The sequence below is a fragment of the Schistocerca cancellata genome, chromosome 2 (assembly GCF_023864275.1).
Source record: "Schistocerca cancellata isolate TAMUIC-IGC-003103 chromosome 2, iqSchCanc2.1, whole genome shotgun sequence".
Lineage (NCBI taxonomy): Eukaryota > Metazoa > Arthropoda > Insecta > Orthoptera > Acrididae > Schistocerca > Schistocerca cancellata.
Window position 1 is genome coordinate 809,781,210 of NC_064627.1, and position 24,884 is coordinate 809,806,093.

Genomic DNA, 24,884 nt, shown 5'->3' on the forward strand with positions numbered 1-24,884 from the left:
ATCCATTGAAATTGAGCATGTTGTGCTCACCTGCATGCTGTGTCCCCAGGTGGTCAACTTTGTTCTTGACCATAGTTCTGTGGTGGCCACTCATCCTGATTGACAGATGGTTGGTAGTCATATCAACATTGAAGGTTGTGCAGTCATTGCAGCAGAATTGGTGTATGACATGGCTGCTTTCACAGGTGACCTGGTCTCTGATGGTCTTTGGTCATCTCTTATCCTGCCCTGAAATGATAGACATTTACCGAAAATCCTTCCCATCCGATCTACACAACATCCTAGTCAATCCCCATGCCACTCAGATTTCCGACCCCTTGCCACAGGGATCATATCCCCATGTCATACACCAGTTCTGCTGCAGACATTGCACAGCCTTTGATTTTGGTGTGACTACCAACCAGCTGTCCATTGGAATGAATGGACACCACCAAACTATTGTCAAGAACAAAGCTGACCACTCAGTGGCACAACATGCAGCTGAGCACAACATGCTGAATTTCAATGCCTGCTTCACAGACGGAGCCGTCAACATCCTTCCCTCTACTGTCAGCTTCTCAGTAGTAGCCAGGTGGGAGTTATGCTTACAGCACATCCGGCAATCAGTCATCGCCACACCCTCCACCCAACAGTTTCCTCTTCTTCCATCCTGTCACCCCCTCCCAATTCATGTTCCCACGTCGCTTTCAGCCTGTGCCACTTCCCATCAACCACAACAATCGTACCATCCAAGTATCTCCCACCCCTCATTCCCGCATTCCTAGCTAGCAAACACACCTCCTCCCTCCGAGCTGCTAGTCACCCATTCCCAATCCTTCTCCGTGCCTCAGACCTTCCTCTACCAATGTGTCCCTACCTCCTCCACTACCAGTCAACATGTCAACAAATAGCATTGGCATTGTTAAGCTGGCCTGCATCAAAAAATGTGTGTTTGTGTGTGTGTGTGTGTGTGTGTGTGTGTGTGTGTGTGTGTGTAAATAGCATTGGCATTGTTAAGCTGGCGTGCACCAAAAAATGTGTGTGTGTGTGTGTGTGTGTGTGTGTGTGTGTGTGTGTGTTTTACTCAAGCTTGTCAAAGAATAATTCTGAAATCTAGCAAGTTCTCTTTATTTTGTGTCTGCCTATCGACAACTCAACATTTCTGCTTTTCAGTGAGTGATCTCCTTTAATCCTAAAGTATTTGCATTTTACTTGAACTTTCCTGTAACACATAAATATTTATCTATTACATATATTAAAAATATGATGTAAATCAGTCAAGAACTTTCCAAGAGTATTGGTAACGTTTCCCCTTTATACATTACCAGCACACCTAGCAGTGCTTGGCAATTTCTAAAGGTTTATAGGAATTGGATACATGTCGTGATCTTCTTCGTCCAACCACCTCCCCTGTCTAAATCCTCCTCCTTTCCTCTCTCTATGTCATGTTCATTTTCTACCTCCCTTACTCTGTCCATCTCTCCTTCCCCAACTCTCTGACCTTGAGCTTAGTTTATTGTTATTGAAAACTAAAACTTGATCAGGAATTGAAGTTGCTTAAAATGATTGGGTAAGAACTTGCGAAAGAACTTGCCCCCTTGTAAAAGCCATGTACCGAAAGTCTCTAGAGGAACGGAAGGTTCCAAATCATTGGAAAAGAGCACAGGTAGTCCCAGTCTTCAAGAAGGGTCGTCGAGCAGATGTGCAAAACTATAGCCCTATATCTCTGACCGATCTGTTGTAGAATTTTAGAACATGTTTTTTGCTCACGTATCATGTCATTTCTGGAAACCCAGAATCTAATCTGTAGGAATCAAGATGGATTTCGGAAACAGCGATCGTGTGAGATCCAACTCGCTTTATTTGTTCACGAGACCCAGAAAATATTAGTTACAGGCTCCCAGGTAGATGCCATTTTCCTTGACTTCCGGAAGGCGTTCGATTCAGTTCTGCACTGTCGCCTGATAAACAAAGTAAGAGCCTACGGAATATCAGACCAGCTGCGTGTGAGAGTTTTTAGCAAACAGAACACAGCATGTTGTTCTCAGAGGAGAGACATCTACAGACGTTAAAGTAACCTCTGGCATGCTACAGGGGAGTGTTATGGGACCATTGCTTTTCACAATATATATAAATGACCTAGTAGATAGTGTCGGAAGTTCCATGCGGCTTTTCGCGAATGATGCTGTAGTATACAGAGAAGTTGCAGCAAGAAAGAAGGATCCTTTATTGTATGATTATATGATAGTGGAACAAACACTGGTAGCAGTTGCTTCTGTAAAACATCTGGGAGTATGCGTGCGGAACGATTTAAAGTGGAATGATCATACAAAATTAATTGTTGGTAAGGCGGGTGCCAGGTTGAGAGTAATTGGGGAGAGTCCTTAGAAAATGTAGTCCATTAACAAAGGAGATGGCTTAAAAAACACTCGTTCGACCTATACTTGAGTATTGCTCATCAGTGTGGGGTCCGTACCAGGTCGGGTTGACAGAGGAGACAGAGAAGATCCAAAGAAGAGCGGCGCATGTCGTCACAGGGTTATTTGGTAAGCGTGATAGTGTTATGGAGATGTTTAGCAAACTCAAGTGGCAGACTCTGCAAGAGAGGCACTCTGCATCGTGGTGTAGCTTGCTGTCCAGGTTTCGAGAGGGTGCGTTTCTGGATGAGGTATCGAATATATTGCTTCCCCCTACTTATACCTCCCGAGGAGATCATGAATGTAAAATTAGAGAGATTCAAGCGTGCACGGAGGCTTTCTGGCAGTCGTTCTTCCTGCGAACCATACGCGACTGGAACAGGAAAGGGAGGTAATGACAGTGGCACGTAAAGTGACCCTCCGCCACACGCCGTTGGGTGGCTTGCGGAGTATAAATGTAGATGTAATTGGTACAGGTCTTTGGTACCCGGTGCATGAGAGAGACGCTTCCAGCTCTGGGATGGGTGAGGATAGTAGCATCAGTGACAATATGTTGCATGGCTTTAATATGAGAAAGAGTAGGATTGCAAAGTTTCTGGCAGTTCAGATTGTGTGGTTGTAGTTCGTGATGATCTTGATGGCCAGGCTGTAGGGAAATGATGGCTGATAATTCTAGCATTTCCGAAATGCCTCTGCAGTAGCTGCTTCATTCACTGTGCAATGTGCCGAGAAGTGTCATTTTGCATAAAAATAGTCCTCCCCACACTGTTGAAAGTTTGGTGCGCAAAAGACTCCAAGAGCATTTCCTTGACAGTACAGGTAACAGGACCTTCAGATTTCATCTCTACAGTAAACGATACTGTCAACCTGTACCTGTACCAGCCCATATTCTGCAATTTTGCTTGTTGACATGTCCTTGGAGATGGAAATGGACATCGTTTGTCCACAGAATGTTCTATGGGCATGCATTGTCCACATCCATCTGAGCAAGCAATTCCAGAGTGAATGTTTGTCTTACTGGCAGGTTAAAAGGAAGCAACTTCTGAACATGGATGGTTTTGTATGGCTAACAGTGCAGAATGTTTCATAGGATCTTATGCACCATGCTCACAGGTGTGTCCAGCATTCAGGTAATTTCCCATGCACTGCATATTTGTACACACCTCTTGACCACTCCTGCAGTTCTCTGGCCACATCTTCAACAGATGTCGGATCAACTGCTTTCCTCTCTCTGCCACATTGCACATAAAAAGAACCTATTTTTTCGAATTTTGTTATCATTTTCTCCAGACTCTTTGCAGACATCAGACCAATGCCTTTTTTTCATACCCTTCTACAGCACTATAGACGCACAATCATATTCTTGGTAAAGAGATTTAGCTCAGCACATGATTCTTCATGGAAATAGTCATGTTTGATGTCTCAGACGCAAACTGAAGAACAGCTGTGTGTCGCTTGTCTGTTGGTTTGCATATTCTGTCTCTTAGAGCCCAATGTATTGATGAGATTATTATTATTATTATTATTATTATTATTGTTGTTTTCCGTGATGTTTCCCCATGTGTCAGTAATATACTGCCCAAATTTGACATGTTTCTGAGGAGTGGGTCTCTTCCTACTATGTTTTGCAACTGGAACATTAATTATGGACATCCTATTTATAATGAGAAAGAATATACATGACAGTTTTTAATTATGGGGACCCTATATCTAATAAGAAATAATATACATGGGAGGAATAGTTTTCCTGATGCTTTAAATGCCCTGCTATCATAGTTAAAACTGATTGCGAGAAAGAAAAGACACACACACATTTTCAAATAGAGCACAGCACGACACTGTCTTTCTCACGGTTGGTTTTAATAGAAAACCTGTAGATTCTTGTTTTAAAAACATATAGCCTATGTCCATTTGAACGTTTGTAATGGTATCGCGTAAAAATCTTTGTTATAGTATCATGTAAAAATCTAAAGTACATCAGTCAAGTATTTTCCGAGATTTTGGTAATAATGTTTACCCTTTCTGATGTGTACAGTATTTATGTATTATATATATAAAAAGGGTATGGCCAATGTCTGTCCCCTTTTATATATTAGATATACAAGGTGGTAATAAACAGTCTGAAAAGTGTGTAAGGGTGTTGCAGGGTAGATTGTGTTGATAAATAATTGTTAAGAAAAAGATTTGACACATTGTGCCATTAACGAGTTAATTAGCATTGAAGTTAGACAATCAGACCATTGGCCGCACAAATTCAAGTGGCCGCCAGAGATGGTTCCACCAAACTTGTCCTTCATTTGGTTTCCTAAAACTGAACAGGAAGGTAATACAAAAGCTGGGCATGAGACGGCAGTAAGGATCGAACCTGAGCCGAAGACCGAACAGTCTCATGCGCTATCACTTAAACTATGAGAACAACTGACACTAATTGTATCTGGTGGGCTGCTTGAATTTTTGTGCGCAGTGGAATGATTGGCAAATTTCAATGCTAATTACCTCGGAAATGGCACAGTATATTGGTTTTTTTAATAATTGTTTTTCAGCACAACCTGCCCTACAATGCCCTTACAAGCTCTTAAGATTGTTTCTGACCACCATGTATATTTATATATTATATTATTAAAATATATTAAAATATATAGCATATGTCCTTCCAAATGTCCATAAGAGTATCATGTAAAAATTTGAAATTATTTGGTTAACAGTTTTCAAGATTTTAGGTAACAGTAGCTTCTGTCTATCCAAATGTTCATTAGAGTATCATTCAAAAATTTGAAGTAAATTAGTCAAGTACTTCTCACGATTTTTGGTAACAACAATTAAGTGATTCTCTCTCTCTCTCTCTCTCTCTCTCTCTCTCTCTCTCTCTCTCTCTCTCTCTCATAAGAACCATCAGGCAAATTTTTCTGATGTGTTTGTAGGAGGCAAGTCTTCAACTTTGATTTAAAAACTTGCAGTTTGTTATTAACAGCCCTTATACAAACAATGATTTTTTATTAAAGTTAAGTGATGTATTATTCTTTGTACATGTCTGTATACTGAAGATAATTTCTTCTGTTTGATGAGTAATCTATCATCACATACAAATTGCAGGCTTTTTCAATCTGCGCTTTCTCACCTTGTGGCCAGTATATCGCAGGAGCTACAACAGGTGGTGACATATGTATCTGGAATGTCAATAGTCAGTCCAAAGTTGTAATAGTGCAGCATGATCAGACTGTGTGCATATGTGGACTGGTGTGGAACCCTTTGAGCAATGGAGAAATAGCCTACTGTGATTTCACTGGTCAGCTGGGCACAGTGGAGGACTGCCTACCAGTGGAAGAAGCTAAGGTGAGTGCTGAAAGTAGGGGACTCTGATGGAAATTGGAGAGAATATGATTAGTAGTAAAGAGTCCTTTTTTCTACAACTTATGCTTTCTTCCTTCTGTCCGTAGGAACTAGAATTCATCATTTAGTTAAGCGTTTTGTCATATTGTGCACATAAGTGATTTTAGTCAGCAGGGTATTCATGAATTAATCTATTCAGTAACCAGTTGTTTAATACCTGACTTCCCTACAAAACTTTTATATTGGACGTTTTATTATGTAAGATAATTAATTCTGATCTAATTTTAATATAAATAAAGTAAATAATTACTATTTTATGATGATTGTACACTTGCGATATTGATTTAATTGTTTTTCTTGTGAAGGGCTATGGCCACTTCATTCACACCCTGTGGGTCTGGGGGTTAGAATAGGCCCAAGGTATTACTGCCGGTTGTAAGAGGCGGCTAAAAGGAGTCTCAAATGTTTCAGCCTTTACGTGATGGTCTCCTGTAGGGTTTGACTTCCATTTTTCAAAATTGTTTTCTGCACTGTTGACGATGATGGACTTCTTAGCCCTTTTGTGCCTGATATCCAGCACTGTAGCCAGTCCATTGTGCTGGGGCCGCCTTGCACCCTGTTGGTTGTAGCCCCCTGACCACACAGTGATCACTCTGCTGATGCCTGCACTTTTATGTCCCCACGTATGCCAAGGAATATATGCCTGTCACCCTGGGGCATCGGGATTCCCGGCAATGGCCATCCTGTCAGGTGGCCTTTGCTGTGGCTGGGTGGCACCCGTGGGGAGGGCCCCTGGTTGGAGTGGGTGGATGACATGCCATGAAGCATAGTACGTCATCTCTTGCTGGTGGTCAAACACCAGCAGCCTCTAAGCGGTCAAGGTCTAACTTCAATGCTAAGAAATATGGCCCCAAATCGTCCCTCCCCCCCCTCCTCTCCCTCCCTCCTGGCCACACCATGGGAGGAACGCCAGGCTAAGGACGGCAGCGAAGCTTATTTGCCCTGGTACCTCATATGTACAAGAGTTGATGGGGAATCTTTCTTGCCAATGAAACCTCAGTTTTTGGTGGAGCATTTAGAGGACAAGTTGGGAGGTGGAGGGCTTGTCCATAATGCGTTCAGGGTCGGTCTTGATCAAAACAGCATCTTCTGCCCAATCACAGGTGCTACTCACATGTAACAAGCTGAGGGATGTTTCTGTTTCCATCATGCCCCATAAGAGCTTAAATATGGTCCAGGGTATCATATTTCACAGGGATCTTTTTCTGCAGTCTGAAGATGATATATGCCAGCGCATCCACCGAGGTCCAAGTGATAATCAGATTGCCACCAGTGCCTTCATCTTGGCCTTCGAGGGTGACACATTATCTGAGAAGGTCAAGGTGATGGTCTACCACTGTGACGTGAAGACATACCTCTCCCCTGATGCGATGCTTGAAGTGCTTGAAGTTCGGCAATATGTCTTCCTGCTGTACTTTCAGTGTCACCTGTCGAGATTGTGGATGTCCTTCACATGCCAATACTCCCTGTGCCCCGCCTCCCTTGTGTGTCAACTGCAGAGAGCACCATTCACCTTGTTCGCCTGACTGCAGGATTCTCCAGAAAGAAAGAAAAATAACGGAATACAAGACCCTGGGCCGGCTGACCTACTACACTGAGGCTAAGAGAAAATATGAGAGCTTACATCTTATGTACACGATGTCAACCTACACCGCCTCTATGACAACAGTTCTACCATCTTCCGTTCCGCCATGTGCAGTTGGTTATCAGAGCTGTCAGACTCCATCTGCTCCCTTGATGGTGGGGGCCACTTCCCTCCCTGTTGCTCCTGCACAAACTACTTCAGGAGCAACCCCCCCCCCAACTATCGGGGACATCAGTCTCAGCCAGAGAAGCATAAGTCCTCTTCGGCTCCTCTCGCCTGGAAGGGATCCCTTGAGTTACTCCCTTTCCAGGTTCCTACCAGTGGCAAAGATGACACACGTCAGTGGCTGAAGCAACCACAGTTAGTTGGTCATAAGGCTTCACGGTCCTCCTCAGTCCCTGAGACTGAATCAGTGAAGGCCTCCCAGCCGGACAAACCTAAGGAGCAGTGAGAGAAACCTAAAAAGAAAAAGACCCCCAAGAACCAAGGCAGTGCAGTGGCACCCTCACCACCACTACCTACAAATTCTGTGTCTGAGGATGAGGTAGCGATTCTGGCATCAGCTGAGGACCTACAGTATATCTCGCTGGTCCCTCAGACACAATGGATGTCGATCGCAAAGGTACTCATCTGGTGGCAGCAGGTGACCCTGAGGTGTAGACTGCCTTATTGCGTGTTTCATGCCTTCTCAGTGATCAAGTAATCCTCCAGTGGAATTGCGGCAGTTTTTTCCACCACCTGGCTGAGCTATGCCAACTGTTAAGCTTTACACCTGCTTTCTGCATTGCCCTCCAGGAAACCTGGTTCCCGGCAATGCAGACTCCTGCCCTCCACGGCTATAAGGGATATTACAGGAACAGTGTGACTGTTATAGTGTGTCGGGTGGAGTTTGCATCTATGTCCTAAACTCAGTATGTAATGAACTTGTGCCCCTTCAAACCCCTCTTGAAGCTGTGGCTGTCAGGATAAGGACGATGCAGGAAATAATTGTCTGCAATGTATATCTTCCTCCAGATGGTGCAGTACCCCTGAAAGTATTGGCTGCACTGATTGATCAACTCCCTAAAACTTTCCTATTTTTGGGAGATTTTAACGCACTTAACCCCTTGTGGGGTGGTGCCATGCTTACTGGCCGAGGTAAGGAGGTCGAAAATTTACTGTCACAACTCGACCTCTGTCTCTTAAATACAGTTGCCTCAACACATTTCAGTATGGCGCATGACACACATTCGGCCATTGAACTCTCGGTTTGCAATCCTGGCCTTCTCCCATCTATTCACTTTAGAGCACATGATGACCTGTGTGGTAGTGACCACTTCCCCATCTCCCTGCCACTCACCCGGCGTCACGCCCCCAGACGCCTACCCAAATGGGCTTTAAACAAGGCAGACTGGGAAGCCTTCACATCTGCTGTCTCCGTTGAATCTCCCCCACTTGGTGCCATTGATTTTGTCGTTGATCAGGTCGCGATCGTTTCTGTGGTGGAAAATGCAATCTCTCGTTCTTTAGGGTGCCCCCGGTGAAAGACAGTCCCTTGGTGGTAGCTGGATGTCGCTGAGGCAATTAAAGAGCATTGGAGAGCTTTACAGCGACATAAGTGACACCCTTGCCTAGAGCACCTAATAGCCTTTAAGTAGCCCACGTTCGCCAGCGTATAAAACGATGGAAACGGGAGTGTTGGGAGAGGTACCTGCCGACCATTGGGTGCCATATGTCTCCTTCCCATGTCTGGACGAAGGTCAGCCATCTTTTTGGATACCATACTCCAAAAGGTGTCCCTGCAATTAACATCAATGATGTGTTATCTATCGACGCAAACATGATTTGCTGAGCACTATGCTAGAGCCCCCCCCCCCCTCCCTTTCGCACCCTCAAATGGTGGATGGAATGGAAAGTCCTCTTGTTCACTACACGCCACAGTGAACCCTATAACTCCCCATTTACAGAGTGGGAGCTCCTCAGCGCCCTTGCTCATTGCCCCGACACAGCTCCTCGGCCGGATCAGATCTGCTTTCAGATGATGAAACATCTCTCGTCTGACTACAAACGACATCTCCTCATCATCTTCAACCGGATTGGGTGCAATGGCACCTTTCCATCACAGTGGTGGGAGAGCACCATCATTCCGGTGCTCAACCTTGATAAAACCCTGCTTGATGTGGATAGCTATCAGCCTCGCCAACGTTCTTTGTAAGCTACTTTAACATATGGTGTGTCGGCGGTTGGGTTGGGTCCTGGAGTCATGTGGCTTATTGGCTCCATGTCCGGGCACTTTCCGCCAGGGTCACTCTACCAGTGATAATCTTGTGTCCCTCAAGTCTGCCATCCGAACAGATTTTTCGAGACGCCAACATCTGGTTGCCATCTTTTTTTACTTATGTAAAGCATACGACATTCCGCAGGGCACCATATCGAGTGTCTCTCTATTTTTAGTGGCTATTAACGGTTTAGCAGCAGCTGTAGGGCCATTGGTCTCACCTCCTCTGTATGCTGGTGACTTCTGCATATCGTACTGCTCCTCCAGTACTGGTGTTGCTGAGCAGCACCTACTGGGAGCCATTCACAAGGCGCAGTCATTGGCTCTAGCCCGCGGCTTCCAGTTTTCAGCCACAAAGTTGTGTGTCATGAATTTATGTCGGCATCACACCGTTCATCCAGAATCAGACCTTTACCTCGATGACGATCCACTCACTATAGTGGAGACATATCGATTATTAGGACTGGTTTTCGATGCCTGATTGACTTGGCTATCTCACCTTCGTCAGCTTAAGTAGAAGTGCTGCCAGCATCTCAATGCCCTGCGCTGCCTGAGCAACACCAACAAGGGTGCAGATTGCTCTACGCTGCTGAAGCTGTACAGAGCCCTTGTTCAATCCCACTTTGGCGATGGGAGTCTGGTTTATGGTTCAGTGGCGCCCTCAGCGTTATATTTGCTCGACCCAGTACACCACTGTGGTGTTCGCCTAGTGACGGGAGCTTTTAGAACGAGACCAGTGACCAGTGTTGTGGTGGAGGCCAGAGTCCCTCCATTGAAGGTTACGCGTGCACAACTGCTCGCCAGTTACTTTGCACACTTCCGTAGTTCTCCTGCGCATCCAAATTACCGTCTCCTTTTCCCTACCACGGCAGTTGATTTCCCGCATTGGCGGCTCAGGTCAGGCCTTACGATTGCAGTTCATGCCCGTTCCTTTCTGTCTGAACTGGAGTCCTTCCTGTTACCAACTCTCCTTGAGGTCCATTCCTGTACATCTCCATGGTGTACACCTAGGCCGCAGATTCTTCTGGACCTTTCGCATGGCCCTAAGGACTCTGTTAACCCTGCAGCTCTCCGCTATCACTTCGTCTCGATTCTCAACATGTACCGAGGCCGTGAAGTGGTTTACACCAATGGCTTAATGGCTGATGGTCATGTAGGCTTTGCATATGTTCATGGAGGACATACTGAACAGCACTCCTTGCCAGATGGCTGCAGTGTTTTCACTGCAGAGCTGGCGGCCATACCTCATGCTCTTGAGCACACCCACTCATGCCCTGGTGAGTCATTTCTCCCGTGTACTGACTCATTGAGTAGCCTACAAGCAATCGACCAGTGCTACCCTCGCCACCCTTTGGTAGCATCCATTCAGGAGTCCATCTATGCCCTGGAACTGTCCCGTCATTCAGTGGTGTTTGTGTGGATCCCAGGCCACATCGGAATCCAAGGCAACGAACTTGCCGACAGGCTGGCCAAACAGGCTATGCCGAAACCTCTTCTGGAGATGGGCATCTCCAAAACTGACCTGCTTTCTGTCTTACACTGCAGGGTTCTTTGGCTTTTGGAGACGGAATGGCATAACAGTACGCACAACGAATCTGCGGAAGTCTTCTATGAGGTCCTCTTGCAGGGAATCAGTTGTCCTCTGCTGGCTCCGCATTGGCCATACATGGCTAACGTATGGTTACCTTCTCCGTCGCAAGGACCCAGCTCAGTGTCACTGTGGCTCCCAAATGACAGTTGTCCACCTCTTGCTGGACTGCCCACTTTTAGCCGCTGTGCGGCAGACTTTTAACTTTCCCAGCATACTACCGTTGGTGTTGGGTGACAATGCCTCAACAGCAGCTTTAGTTTAATGTTTTATTTGTGAGGTTGGGTTTTATCATTTGATCTAAGTTGTAGGGTATGTCCTCTGTCCCTCTGTGTCCTTCACCCTAGTGCTTTTAGGGTGGAGGTTTTAATGTGTTGCAGAGTGGCTGGCTTCTGCTCTTTCTTCTCATGGTCAGCCAGCCATGGTAATCTGTTCTCTTGTTTTGATCTCTTGTACATGTTTCTTATGTCTCTCTCTGGTTTTCTTGTCCAATTTTGTCCATTTTAGTGTTTGTTGCCCTTCTGTCAGTCGTGTGGTTTTCTCCTTTATTCCAGTTGTGTTTTGTATGTGTCGATTATTTTACTCCAACCCTTGTGAAATTATTTTAATCGGAACGAGGGACCGATGACCTAGCAGTTTGGTCCCCCCTCCCCGCCCCCATCTTTTAAACAAACCAACCAACCACTTCATTTTTAACTATTAAGCCAGTTGTGTGTAATGTGTGTCTTAATTATTTCAGGTTACAGAAATCGTTAATGGTATACCTGCTATTGACAGGGTATTTGAGAATGAAGAAGAAGATGATGCGGAGAACGTATTCTCTCTTGAGAAGATAAAAGCATCTGTTGCTGTACCAACACAAGAAGGCAGTACCCTAGGAGATGAATTAGATATACCTGATGCTTGTAAGTTTCCCAGTCGTTCAACAATTTTATAAACTGTTTGTTGGCTCAGTACGACCTTTGACTTGCTATTTCCGTTTGCTTTTGTCTTGATTTGACATCAGACTATTTGTAGACAGCATTTCCCGACAACTTTCTCTTAAGATATACTTATCACTGTAATAACTTCCATAACTGTGTGCCATTGAGACACATGTACGTACTCTCAATCTGGTACTGCTACTATCACAGTGAACTTACAAAAATGAAACAGCGTCTGGAAATTAAACAGTTTATGATTAACACTGGGTTTATTATGACAGCAGTTCATGAAAAAATCCCTGTGTTGACCTAAAGTCCACTCAGAGTATGTGAACACACACACTATTTACATTTTCACTTGAGTTAGCCATTGCCTTTTTTTGGATTATGTTTGGTCACCATGAAAAAAAAAAAAAAAAATAACCTTTGAATATTACACAACACTAATCACACAATAAATACTTCATGCCATCGTTTCCACACCCCAACTCATACTTGTTCACTTTGTGAACTAACCCCTCAAACTGTCTACCCACCTTTTCTGCAGGGTCGAAAGCTCACTTCACTCCCTAGCTGAGGGTGCCTCCCTGTGCCACCTGTAATCTGGGGTCCACCGGTGGTGGGTAAGGATAAGATTCAGTACTTTATGAAGTGTCAGTGTCTGTGTCCATACTCTAAATGTATAGAGTTATACATTGTTGTGTACATGCCTCTTTATTTGGTGCATTTAGATGAAAAAATGAAATAGGTATAGATAATCAGAAATGAAAGTAGTGATGTGTAGGAAAAAGTAAGTGCGTGTGCTTCCTGCAGTGACAAGTGCGAGTACCCAAATCCAGGTATGTAGGGAAAGTAACAGCTGTTTGAGATTTTACTCTCTTCATAATTTGTCTTAGCAAATGCCCTTAGTGATCTACACATCTACACTGACTTCCCCTTTCTCCACTTAAGTCTCTCTGTCATCACCTGACATTGTTGCCCCTTCTTTCTTTTCAATCTTCATATTATTTGATGTAAATATATCTGTGTGTTTGTGTATTGTTCTTATTGTGTTTCTTCTCACAACAGTAGATGATGAAGACGATATCGAGAGCAAGAAAAGTACTCTTGCGAAGGCTGATCTGCTAGATGTTGTTTGTGAAGTTCAAGCACCTTTCCAACCATCGTCATCTCCAGTCCATCTTCAGCATAGATATATGGTAATATTTTTATATCTTCCTTTATAATCGCATATTTTGTGAAAGCAGTGTGTGTATAAAGTGTTCAACTTTCAGGTATGGAACTCTGTTGGTATTGTTCGTTGCCATGACACAGAAGAAGAAAATTCAATTGATGTGGAGTTCCATGATACATCAGTTCACCATTCAATACACATGCCCAACTTCCTGAAGCACACACTTGCAGCCTTGACTGAAGAAATACTTGTACTAGCTTGTGAAGCTCAGGAAGAATCCAGCAGGTAAGATTGAAGATCAGTAAGAGTAGGCAAGAGGAGTTTGATATAGGAGTTAGTAAATGTAAGTGTAGTAATCACTTCTTGCATTTTTATGTTTCTTTATATGTGTGTACTAGTTGTATGCCCGTGCTTCACAACGGAAGTTAAAGAAGGTTGTTTGCATACTATCGCTTCTTAGTGTTCTGTACCTCAGTCAGTAGGATTACTTTGTCAGTAAATTCATTTTTGCTAGCCACAAAGTCAAATATGAATAAAACATATCAAAAGAAGCAAAGCAATATCATTAAGTTTTTAATACACGAAGCGAAATGAGTAAATATGTATATCCCAGCCAAGTAAATTCAGTATTTGTATTCTTAAAGATAGATTGTGGTGCTTAACTATGTTGCTGAGGTAAACTTTTGAAAACCGAGGTAAAAAAATCATTGAGGTAAAAAAAAAAAAAAAAACTAACAGCACCATTTACTGGTTCTTTAGTCTAATACGAAACCACTGCTGTGGCACAGTTAAGGTAAACATCCAAACTATTAAGCTGTGCTGACTCATAAAACTTTAAATTATGGTATTTTTTCCGTGATCTGATTTTGATTATATAAAGCCTATACATTGCCCATGCTACTCTCATGTTACCTGTGAAAACCCTATGCAAATTTTAGTTTTTTTTTTTTTAAAAAAAAAAACAGGTAGACATGGCAGTTCTTTCTAAAACTTTTCTGTGATCTGATTTTGATGAAATAAAGCTTACACGTTGCCCCAAGCAATGTTCAAGTTGTCTGTGGAAACCCCAAAAAAATTCGTGTAGTAATTTTGGAGATTAGCATGTTCCAACAGCCAGACACAACGGTTAAGCTTTTTTGTATTGGTATAAATGAAATGACTTCATGCATTAGGTTCGAGTTACAGTCTGGGGCACAGTTTCAGTTGTCTCTACATATTCATCGCATTTTTTGTGTATATTCCCATTTGTAAGTCCATTTTCTTCTTCACTTAAATCTATAATACAGTGTATCTCTAGTAATATTACAGCTACTATTGCTGTAAAGCTAAGTTGTCATTGACCAGAAGGATAGTTTGAACACTGTGCGTAGTCCTATTAGAGACACACTTTTTTAAATCCTTAGCTTTTGATGTATATACCACATAACCAGCACAATATTATATAATGTAATTGAATAGATAAAAAATCTACTTTCCAAGTAGTGACAGGAGAACATACATATAAAAGAAAAGGTTTTTTACGTACAAAAGCTTTCAGAGCCAATGGCTCCTCCTGGCAGAAGGATTGAAGGGGAAGGAAGAGGGGTGAAGGAAAAGGGCTGGAGAGGTTTAGGAGAAGGGGTAGAGTTCATAAAACTCATCTAGAACACCAAGTCAGCATAGACTTCTCATCCTGTCCGGTAAGTCTTCCCTGACCCGGGGTTCTGTGTGACTTCCAAACTGTACCCCTTTTCCTAAACCTCTCTAGTCCTTTTCCTACACCCCTCTTCCTTCCCCATTCAACCCTTCTGCCAGAAGACGGAACCACTGGCTCCAAAAGCTTTCATATATAAAATCTTATATATAAAATAGAAAGAAAGCCTCGACTGACATCTCTGCCCAAACTCTTTGCTTTTAAATATGTCTGCTTGTGTCTGTATATGTGTGGATGGATATGTGTGTGTGTGCGAGTGTATACCTGTCCTTTTTTCCCCCTAAGGTAAGTCTTTCCGCTCCCGGGATTGGAATGACTCCGTACCCTCTCCCTTAAAACCCACATCCTTTCGTCTTTCCCTCTCGTTCCCTCTTTCCTGATGAAGCAACCGTTTGTTGCGAAAGCTAGAATTTTGTGTGTATGTTTGTGTTTGTTTGTGTGTCTATCAACCTGCTAGCGCTTTTGTTTGGTAAGTCTCATCATCTTTGTTTTTAGATATATTCTCTGGCAAACACTTGGTAAGTAAATTTTTTACCTATCCAGTTACATTATGTTGTCAGAAATTGATTATTTTTGTTACAATATTATATAAGTAGTACATTTGATGACTTAGACAAAATTGTGTAAGTGTGTGGGTTTCACATTATTCTGGCAAAAGCTTGGTACATCAACAGAGAGAGTCTTCACAAGATATCTTACAATACCATAACGGGAAAGGTGTAAGAATTGATGAAAGGATCAGTGAGAAATACAGTATGTGCACTGCAGTAATGATATAGGTGTTCTGTTCACTACAGCAGATAATAGGGAAATACTACAGCAAAAGTACTTCTAAAGCTAATCAAGATACCACTTTTCAAAGTCTGTGCAAATTAGCTGAAAGAACACAGTTGGACTTGAACCCCAGTAATAATGAAGAGCGCAACCACCCCTTTCGTATGGAGGTTGCGCTATCTGTTCCTCGCAATGCACCAGAAACCAGACAAAATGCACTATGACATGTAACATTTGAATATTGAATCAAAGAATTACTTTCTCTTGGTTTTTCACAGACAGTGCCTTGATCCTTGACTGGGTGTAGTCATGATCTCCTCCTGATGCCCGAGAGGGATCGCACCAGTCAGAGTAGTTACCACAGGGTAGCACTTGCCAGCTGTTTAGGGAAGACACTGGAATAAATTACCAACAACTGCTTACCATGGACTCTAGAAAAAGAAAACATTTGTCACCTACAATATGGTTTCCATAAGTATCACTCTACACTCACAGTCTAATACACCCCACTCAGAAGCAACAATGCAAGACGCTTTTTTGAGACACCTTGTGAGAGGCATATTTTTGTATATTCAAAGGTATATTGCACTTCAGTGAGATACAATATCATGTGGCAGCAGCATGAGGTTGTCCTCTCATTATAGTGTGCTCTTTCTTTTCATGGTCGTATTTTGGGTTCTGAGTTGGCACTGCACTCTCAGACCGACATACCCAGTAGAATGGATTTGGTCACGAGAATGTGGTGACTGTTACTGTTTCTGCAAGTGCCATTAGCAGTGTAGTTTCCACATTCAGGGACCCTGCCTGATGCTCTCTTCTTGTGGATGATTTTTCAGTCTTTTCCTTGTCTTCCACATCTACATCTACATCCATACTCTGCAAGCCACCTGACGGTGTGTGGCGGAGGGTACTTTGAGTACCTCTGTTGGTTCTCTCTTCTAGTCTTGAAACAACTGCTTGGCACTGAACTACAGTGCACCTTGACGTTCGTCACTTGGCATTACTAGAAATGAAGGAATTCTGTTCATGTATGTTTAAAATACAGGCCAGGAGTGGGAATTGAACCTGAACTTCCCATCTAAGAAACTAGAATCAATCCACCAGGCCACTGAAACACGCATATGCTAAATTCATGATTGTGTTGTAACGTGTGGTGCAGTTAGCTTACAAATTACTAGGGACCAGAAAATGTAGCATCTATCTTTGGTAAAATTCGCATCAATTTTTTGGAAAATTGTCATCTATTTTTGTCAAAATTCACATCTAATTTTTTTGTAAATGATTAGACGCTCAAATTTAAATGGCTGTCACGTTACATGAGTGAAGACAAATAAATTGTTAGTTCTTTAAAACTGACTGTTGAAAAAAGTCCTGATGGGGTACTGTCTGACTGGAATATTTGCTTTTGCAAAAGCTTCAACACCTTTTTCTTCCAAAATGGCATTTGCTTTCTTCGTTTGGGTGTATTTAAGCTTTCAAAACTTATTGTTCTTTTGAAAAGCAGCAGCATTTTCCTGCCAGTTACATGAATGCATCTTCGATATAAGGTGTTTCTGGAGATGATTTGTCTTTTCCTGGCAAATTAGAAGATTAAAAATCTGCAGACTACTAATTTTGATATTTTGTGGGCTTTCATAGTCCTACATCACCTGCTTGACAACACTACAGATAGAACTGGCAAGGCAATTTGCGTAAAAATAGAACCGAACGTACTGCAACCTGGTTTTAGCGTTAGGGGGAGAACTTCGGCACTGTCGAAAAACGTTACAGATTCTGTTTTCCAGTCGCTATAGTGCAGAGGGCAGGCGCTATAGGCTATAGTCGCAGAGGACCGTGAGCATAAACAGACTAGAATTTTGACATTAACATGAGAAGGAATGGTGTGGAGAAACAAACCTCACCTCAATTTTCATTGGGCAGCAACCTACAACAGAACAGACACATTGTCACAGGGATTGCTGATCTCTACTGGTGTTGTAAGGGTCATAATCGAAAGCTGTGATGGACCAGGATTAGTCACTTCACTTATGTCAAAAGAAGAAAAGAAAACAACGAGCAACACACAGCATTCAGGGAAAGCTACCGCGCAATTGCTTGTGGAAGTGAAGTGAGCAGAGTATTGTTAACGACAAAGTTAAGGCCCGACCTCTAGCAGTGTTCAATGCAACTAGTTTCCACATAATTTGCTATGTTAAAACTGTCCACATTATACATCTTTTGAGCTTTAGGTAACAAACGTACCTATGCGTTTCTTTTTTGTAAAATGCTAGGTATCCTGACTGAGTATGCGATGTGTACCTTAAACAGATCATTCAGCCATCCACGATTGGCATGGTGCCAGATCATTGAGAGCATTAATACATCGTTTTGAGTTCATACACTTTATTTTGCAAGTAGGTTCTTGCACACGTTATCTTTTCAAATTGGGCTTCAACAGATGATGTACAACGCCAGTAACTGCTTACATTTTCAATAAGTATTGCAGAAAATAAAATTATTTCAAACTATCTCTGATAAATAGTTCACATGGATAAAATTCACTATGAAACAGCATCTATTAATAATTTCGCATTTTGAGACAGAATTCTCATCTATTTCACATTTATCAGAAAATGCTAAGTTTTCTCGTCCCTATAAATTAGGCACAGTGGAAAAATTTCAATTCTCCCTAACTGGTTAATCATCAACAGGCTTCTGACGTGGAAATTATGCTAGTCTCGTGTCAGCAGGATGCAAAGATGCTTTTAGACGTAATAGTCTCGATTCAAAGCTATTTTGAAATTTTCATTATTTCAAGAAATATCTTAGATTGAGAAGTAACATTGCAGAGTATGAAGTTACCAAATACTTTTATTATTACTGTTGTTATTGCTATTAACTTCTTCGTTCTGCTGCTGCTAAATGTGTGCTTGAAGGAAGAATTTAATACTTCTTTGTCATTTTTTAGAAGCAGTTGCTCAAAAACAGGTAAATATTTAGCCCACAGTAAATGGTTGCAGTGTTCTGTGGCAACTGAACTGTAACAAGTAGTTATTCAGTTCTTTCCATACCTAGGGAATACTTTTCAAGTTAATATCAGACATCTCCAATTATTCATAGATTACATTAAAACTTAATTAACTGACGAAGACCTTACTTTGTATCAGAAATTGTGTAGCATTACTTCATTTACTTACGCATACCAACAAAACTTGTAAAATGCTAAAACTGGTGATAAATGCCACTTTCAAAGCCAGAGGATGTTAATGTCTTCCAGTAATTTCATGATCATTTCCTCCAAATTACTTGCTTGCTGTTACCCAAAAGAAGAGAAAGAGAGAGGGGGGGAGGGTCGAGGGGCAGAAGATCAACTATTTTCTGTTACACTAAACCCATTCTACATGTTCCAAGTTCACATTTTTGTGGAACTACTCTAACTGTAGTGCCCACTTCAACAATACAGAAAGATATTTCGATGTTGCAAAACTTCTGTCTGACTCATAAGTCTCACGCTTAGTCACCAACCAGAAATTCTAACTGTGGAACGCTAGTGTCGGTAAACTGATATAACAAAGACTGTTTACCAATACTCTTTCTCACTGGAAAATAAGCAGTTGATTTACTGGGCTCTATACCTATAGTGCAACAACAATTTCTTGAGCAAGCAACACATACAAATTGCAGAATTTAATAATGCCGTGGCTTCCAGTTCTGTATATTCCTGACCTAAACTGGCTGTGCTCATTTCAGGCCCCAGGTTCTCAACATCATGCTGACACCAGCACTGTGCTTGTACTGCCAACTTCATTGTTTGTTCCACTTGATGTTGTAATCACATTAATAAAAGTCACATGACCTCCCAACATACGAGGTTTCATTTTGCTTCTCCTTTCCTTCAGGGAGATTTGTTTTGTGGTCAGTAAGTTTTTCCATTCTAAGCAGTGAAATGCGGCAAGGTGATGCAAGTAATCGCTTCAAAAACTGCTATTTAGTGCTGTTAAGATGATTTATTTTATTTGTGTTATAGGCAAATGTATTTAGTTTAATCTTAAAACATCATAAGCGGCAATGTCCACAAATTCACCGAATAAGAAACGCTGATTGTTCAGGTAGGAAAAGACTTAAAAACAAAGTGTTCACAGTCTGGGCCAGTTCAATCTTTTCATCTGATAGCTCTGCATTATAGTTTGCTTAAGAGGTTGTAACGATATTCTATTTTCGAATGGTACTTAATTTAATTGAACTTAGCCTGAGATTCATTGATGATTGATGAGAACATCACGAAAGTTTCGAGCTTCACAAAATTATTTATTGACATTAGTTGACAACCGAACTGCACAGGCTCCTGAGGTAAACAAAACACAGTGCCCTGACTGACCTGACCTCTTTGACTGACTTCCTTGCCGCCTCGCTGCATCGCTTTGTGCACAGATTTACACTACTGGCCATTAAAATTGCTACACCAAGAAGAAATGCAGATGATAAACGGGTATTCATTGGACAAATATATTATACTAGAACTGACATGTGATTACATTTTCACGCAATTTGGGTGCATAGATCCAGAGAAATCAGTACCCAGAACAACCAACCACCTCTGGCCGTAATAACGGCCTTGATACGCCTGGGCATTGAGTCAAACAGAGCCTGGATGGCATGTACAGATACAGCTGCCCACGCAGCTTCAACACGATACCACAGTTCATCAAGAGAAGTGACTGGCGTATTGTGATGAGCCGGATGCTCGGCCACCATTGACCAGACGTTTTCAATTGGTGAGAGATATGGAGAATGTGCTGGCCAGTGCAGCAGTCGAACATTTTCTGTATCAGAAAGGCCCGTACAGGACCTGCAACATGCAGTCTTGCATTATCCTTCTGAAATGTAGGGTTTTGCAGGGATCGAAAGAAGGGTAGAACCACGGGTCGTAACACATCTGAAATGTAACATCCACCATTCAAAGTGCCGTCAATGCGAACAAGAGGTGACAGAGACGTGTAACCAATGGCACCCCATACCATCACACCGGGTGATACGCCAGTATGGTGATGATGAATACACGCTTCCAATGTGCGTTCACTGCGATGTTGCCAAACACAGATGCGACCATCATGATGCTGTAAACAGAACCTGGATTCATCCGAAAAAATGACGTTTTGCCATTTGTGCACCCAGGTTCGTCGTTGAGTATACCATCACAGGCGCTCCTGTCTGTGATGCAGCGTCAAGGGTAACCGCAGCCATGGTCTCCGAGCTGATAGTCCATGTTGCTCCAAACGTCGTCGAACTGTTCGTGTAGATGGTTGTTGTCTTGCAAACGTCCCCACCTGTTGACTCAGGGATCGAGAAGTGGCTGCACGATCCGTTACAGCCATGTGGATAAGATGCCTGTCATCTCAACTGCTAGTGATACGAGGCTGTTGGGATCCAGCACGGCATTCCGTATTACCCTTGTGAACCCACCGATTCCATATTCTGCTAACAGTCATTGGAACTCGAAAAACGCGAGCAGCAATGTCGCAATACAATAAACCGCAGTTGCGATAGGCTACAATCCGACCTTTATCAAAGTCGGAAACATGATGGTATGCATTTCTCCTCCTTACACAAGGCATCACAACAACGTTTCACCAGGCAACGCTGGTCAACTGCTGTTTGTGTATGAGAAATCAGTTGGAAACATTCCTCATGTCAGCGCGTTGTAGGTGTCGCCACCGGTGCCAACCTTGTGTGAATGTTCTGAAAAGCTGATCATTTGCATATCACAGCATCTTTTTCCTGTCAGTTAAATTTTGCATCTGTAGCACGTCATCTTCATGAAGGAGCAATTTTAATGGCCAGTAGAATAGATATGGTAATGGAACATCTTTGGCGAAATATGATAATTTGAAGAGTAAAGGTAAAATGTCTCAATGCTGCTTTGTTGATAGACACATAAACAAGACTGACAACTTAACAGTTTTACAGTCTGGAGTACACAAAGGGAGGAAGGAGATGGGGAGTGAAAGGGAGGGTTTGCGGAATGCTGGCTGACAGCTGGAAGGGTGTGGCAGCAGGTGTGCAATATCAGAAGCAGCTGCAGTGATTGTGGCCACAAGCTGGAGGAGTTGTGCTCAGTGTATTAGGATGTGATCGAGTGTATCGGGAGGCAGAGATAGAAGAGAGGAAGAGGGAGACAGCAGCGAAGAGGGTTTCAGGTGTACAGTGAGTGAATTTAGGGTCTTGGGGCAGTGGTGGAAGTGGATGTGGAACAGGAACTAGCGTAGGTTGATGCCAGGAAGGTTACGGGGCAAGGGATGTATTGCAAGAACCACTCCCATCTACTTAATTGAAAGTAGCTGATATTGGTGGCAAGGATCCAGATGGTATGGCTTGTAATGCAGCCATTGAAATTGAGCATGTTGTGCTCAGCAGCATATTCTGCCACTTCGGTGCCCAACTCTCCTCTTGGCCACAGTTTAGCAGTTGTCGTTCATTTGGGTGGGCAAGTGGTTGGTGATCAGGCCTACATAAAATGCCACACACAAACGTATGGCTGAACAGACACATCTGCTTTCATAGGAGGCCTTGACTTGGATAAGGTAAGCCTGTAACAGAACTTGAGTAGGTTGTGGCTTTGTCAGGCTTTCGCAAAGGAACAATTGTATCTTTCAGATGAAGTTGTTCAGAGAATGCAAAATCTGGATGGGCAGGTGTGGAATTGAAACCTGTTCATCGCAAAGTTCAGTACCTTAACAATGGTACTCCCTCACATGGTGCTATAGAACCTAGCAGTCATATAGTATGCTGTACCATTTTGTAGTGTTCACTTAGTGCCGGTATAATAGTTTGGACATATATTTCATAAAATTTGGGATGCAGGATATAAAACAATGAGAATTAAAAACTTGTGAGCTGATGTTATTCTGACACACACACACACACACACACACACAACACACACACACACACACACACACTAGTGAAAAATATAGTTGCTAGTCACCATGTAGCAGAGATGCTGAGTCACAGATAGGCACAACAAAAAGACTGTTACAAAATAAGCTTTCAGCCAACAAGCTCTTTGTCAAAAATGGCACTACACACAAATGCAACTCACACACACATGATCACAGTCTCTGGCAGCTGAAGCCAGACTACAAGCAGCAGCAGTAGTGCATGATGGGAGAGGCAACTGATTGGGGGTGAGGAGGAGGCTGGAGTGAGGAGCGGTAGGGATAGCAGTGTATGGGAGGGGGCAGTGAAGTGTTGCTGGGGAGTGTGCAGGGACAAGGTGGAGAGAGTGTAAGGGAGCTAGGTGCAATTGGGGGGTTAGATAGAGGGCGGGGGAGAGGGAGGGGGGTAGTAGGAAAGGTGAGAAGTAAAAAGACTGGGTGTGTTGGTGAAGTAGAGGGCTGTGTTGTGCTGGAATGGTAACAGGGAAGGGGCTAGATGGGTGAGGACAATGACTAACAAAGGTTGAGGCAAAGAGGGTTATGGGAACACAGTACCTATTGCAGGGAGAGATCCCACCTGTGCAATTCAGAAAAGCTGGTGTTGGTGGGAAGGATCCATATGGCACAGGCCGTGAAGCAGTCATTGAAATGAAGAATGTTATGTTGGGTGCTTAGCAACAGGGACCGGGTGCTTAGCAACAGGGTGGTCCAGTTGTTTCTTGGCCGCAGTTTGTTGTAGACCATTCATGCAGGCAGACAGCTTGTTGGTTGTCATGCCTACGTAGAATGCAGCACAGTGGTTGCAGCCTAGCTTGTAGATCACATTACTGGTTTCACATGTAGACCTGCCTTTGATGGAATAAGTGATGTTTGTGACCCGACTGGAGTAGCTGGTGGTGGGTGGATGTATGGTACAGGTCTTTCTTCTAGCTCTGTTACAGGGATACGAGCTATGAGCGTAAGGAATTGGGGGCAGCGGTTGTGTAGGGATGGCCAAGTATATTGTGTAGGTTCGGTGGACAGCAGAATATCACCGTGGGAGGGGTGGGAAGGATAGTGGGCAGGACATTTCTCATTTCAGGGCACGATGAGAGGTAATTGAAACCCTGGCTGAAAATGTAATTCTGTTGCTCCAGTCCTGGATGGTACTGAGTTAAGAGAGGAATGCTTCTCTGTGGCCAAGTGGTGAGACTTTGGGAGGTAGTGAGGACTGTGAAGATAAGGCACCTCATACCTGCACGCTCCCCAGCAGCACATCAGCATCCCCCCACCCCACCCCCAATCCCACACCCACCCCTTCCCCGTACCCCTATCCTGCTTTCCCTTGCCCCCATTGCCACAGCCTTTTCCTTAGCCTCATCCCGTTGCCTCTTCCATCGTGCACTGTTGCTGCTGCTGCTGCACATAGTCTGGCCTCAGCTGGCAGAGACTGTGGTTATGTGTGTCTGAGTTGCATTTGTGTGTGTGTGTGTATGTGTGTGGTCTATTTTTGACAAAGGTCTTGTTGGCCGAAAGCTTATTTTGTGACAGTCTTTTTGTTGTGCCTATCTGCGACTCAGCATCTCTGTTATATGGTGAGAAGCAACTATCCTGTTCATAATATTGTTATATTCCATCCTATATTTTCCATTGTTCGGTAGTTGTTTATAATTTTATAAATGGTTCCTCATGTTCTCAGTCATCCCTCTATCCTACGTTTCCATTATTTTGTTAGTAAAGAACCTTATAGGTTCATGAAATAAGTAATAGAGGAAGAACATCAAAGGAAAGTGAATAAGTGTAAGGAATGTCTCCCATATTTTCAAACCAAGGGAACTGAGCAGAGTAGAGAAATATAAATTAAGGAAAATGTTGTAGGTTCAGTTTGAGACCCAGAAAATTATCTGTCCAGTTCTTGAAATGAATTCTGCTGAAGGATGAAAATTTGGAAAGTAGGATGGGAGTAGTTTCAATGCAAATACTGAAAAGGAAGCTGAAAATCTGAAAATAGAGAGAAGGTCAAGAACATATGAAGGACAGACTATGCTATTGTAATATATGACAACCCCTGAGGTAGACAAGAGTTTTAATCTATGCTTGAGGACCATGCATATCCCAATTTGTGCTATAAGAGATATTTTTGTTTGTTTGGTTGAACATATTTATTTTTCTCTACAATATGAAACTATTTAATTACAGCCATAAAATGCA

At 42.9% G+C, this 24,884-nt stretch overlaps 1 protein-coding gene across 2 annotated transcripts in view; it reads left to right on the top strand.

The window, feature by feature from the left end:
* Window positions 1-24,884, top strand: part of LOC126162679 (WD repeat and HMG-box DNA-binding protein 1) — a 169,611-nt gene that overhangs the window by 46,669 nt on the left and 98,058 nt on the right. The window contains exons 6-9 of one of the 2 annotated variants that reach the window (XM_049919332.1): window positions 5,490-5,729; window positions 11,956-12,121; window positions 13,211-13,338; window positions 13,414-13,598. In XM_049919332.1, the coding sequence (XP_049775289.1) occupies window positions 5,490-5,729; window positions 11,956-12,121; window positions 13,211-13,338; window positions 13,414-13,598 (719 nt within the window). Of the gene's footprint in view, window positions 1-5,489; window positions 5,730-11,955; window positions 12,122-13,207; window positions 13,339-13,413; window positions 13,599-24,884 lie in introns of both variants that reach the window. The other variant, XM_049919331.1, reaches the window with a different exon arrangement.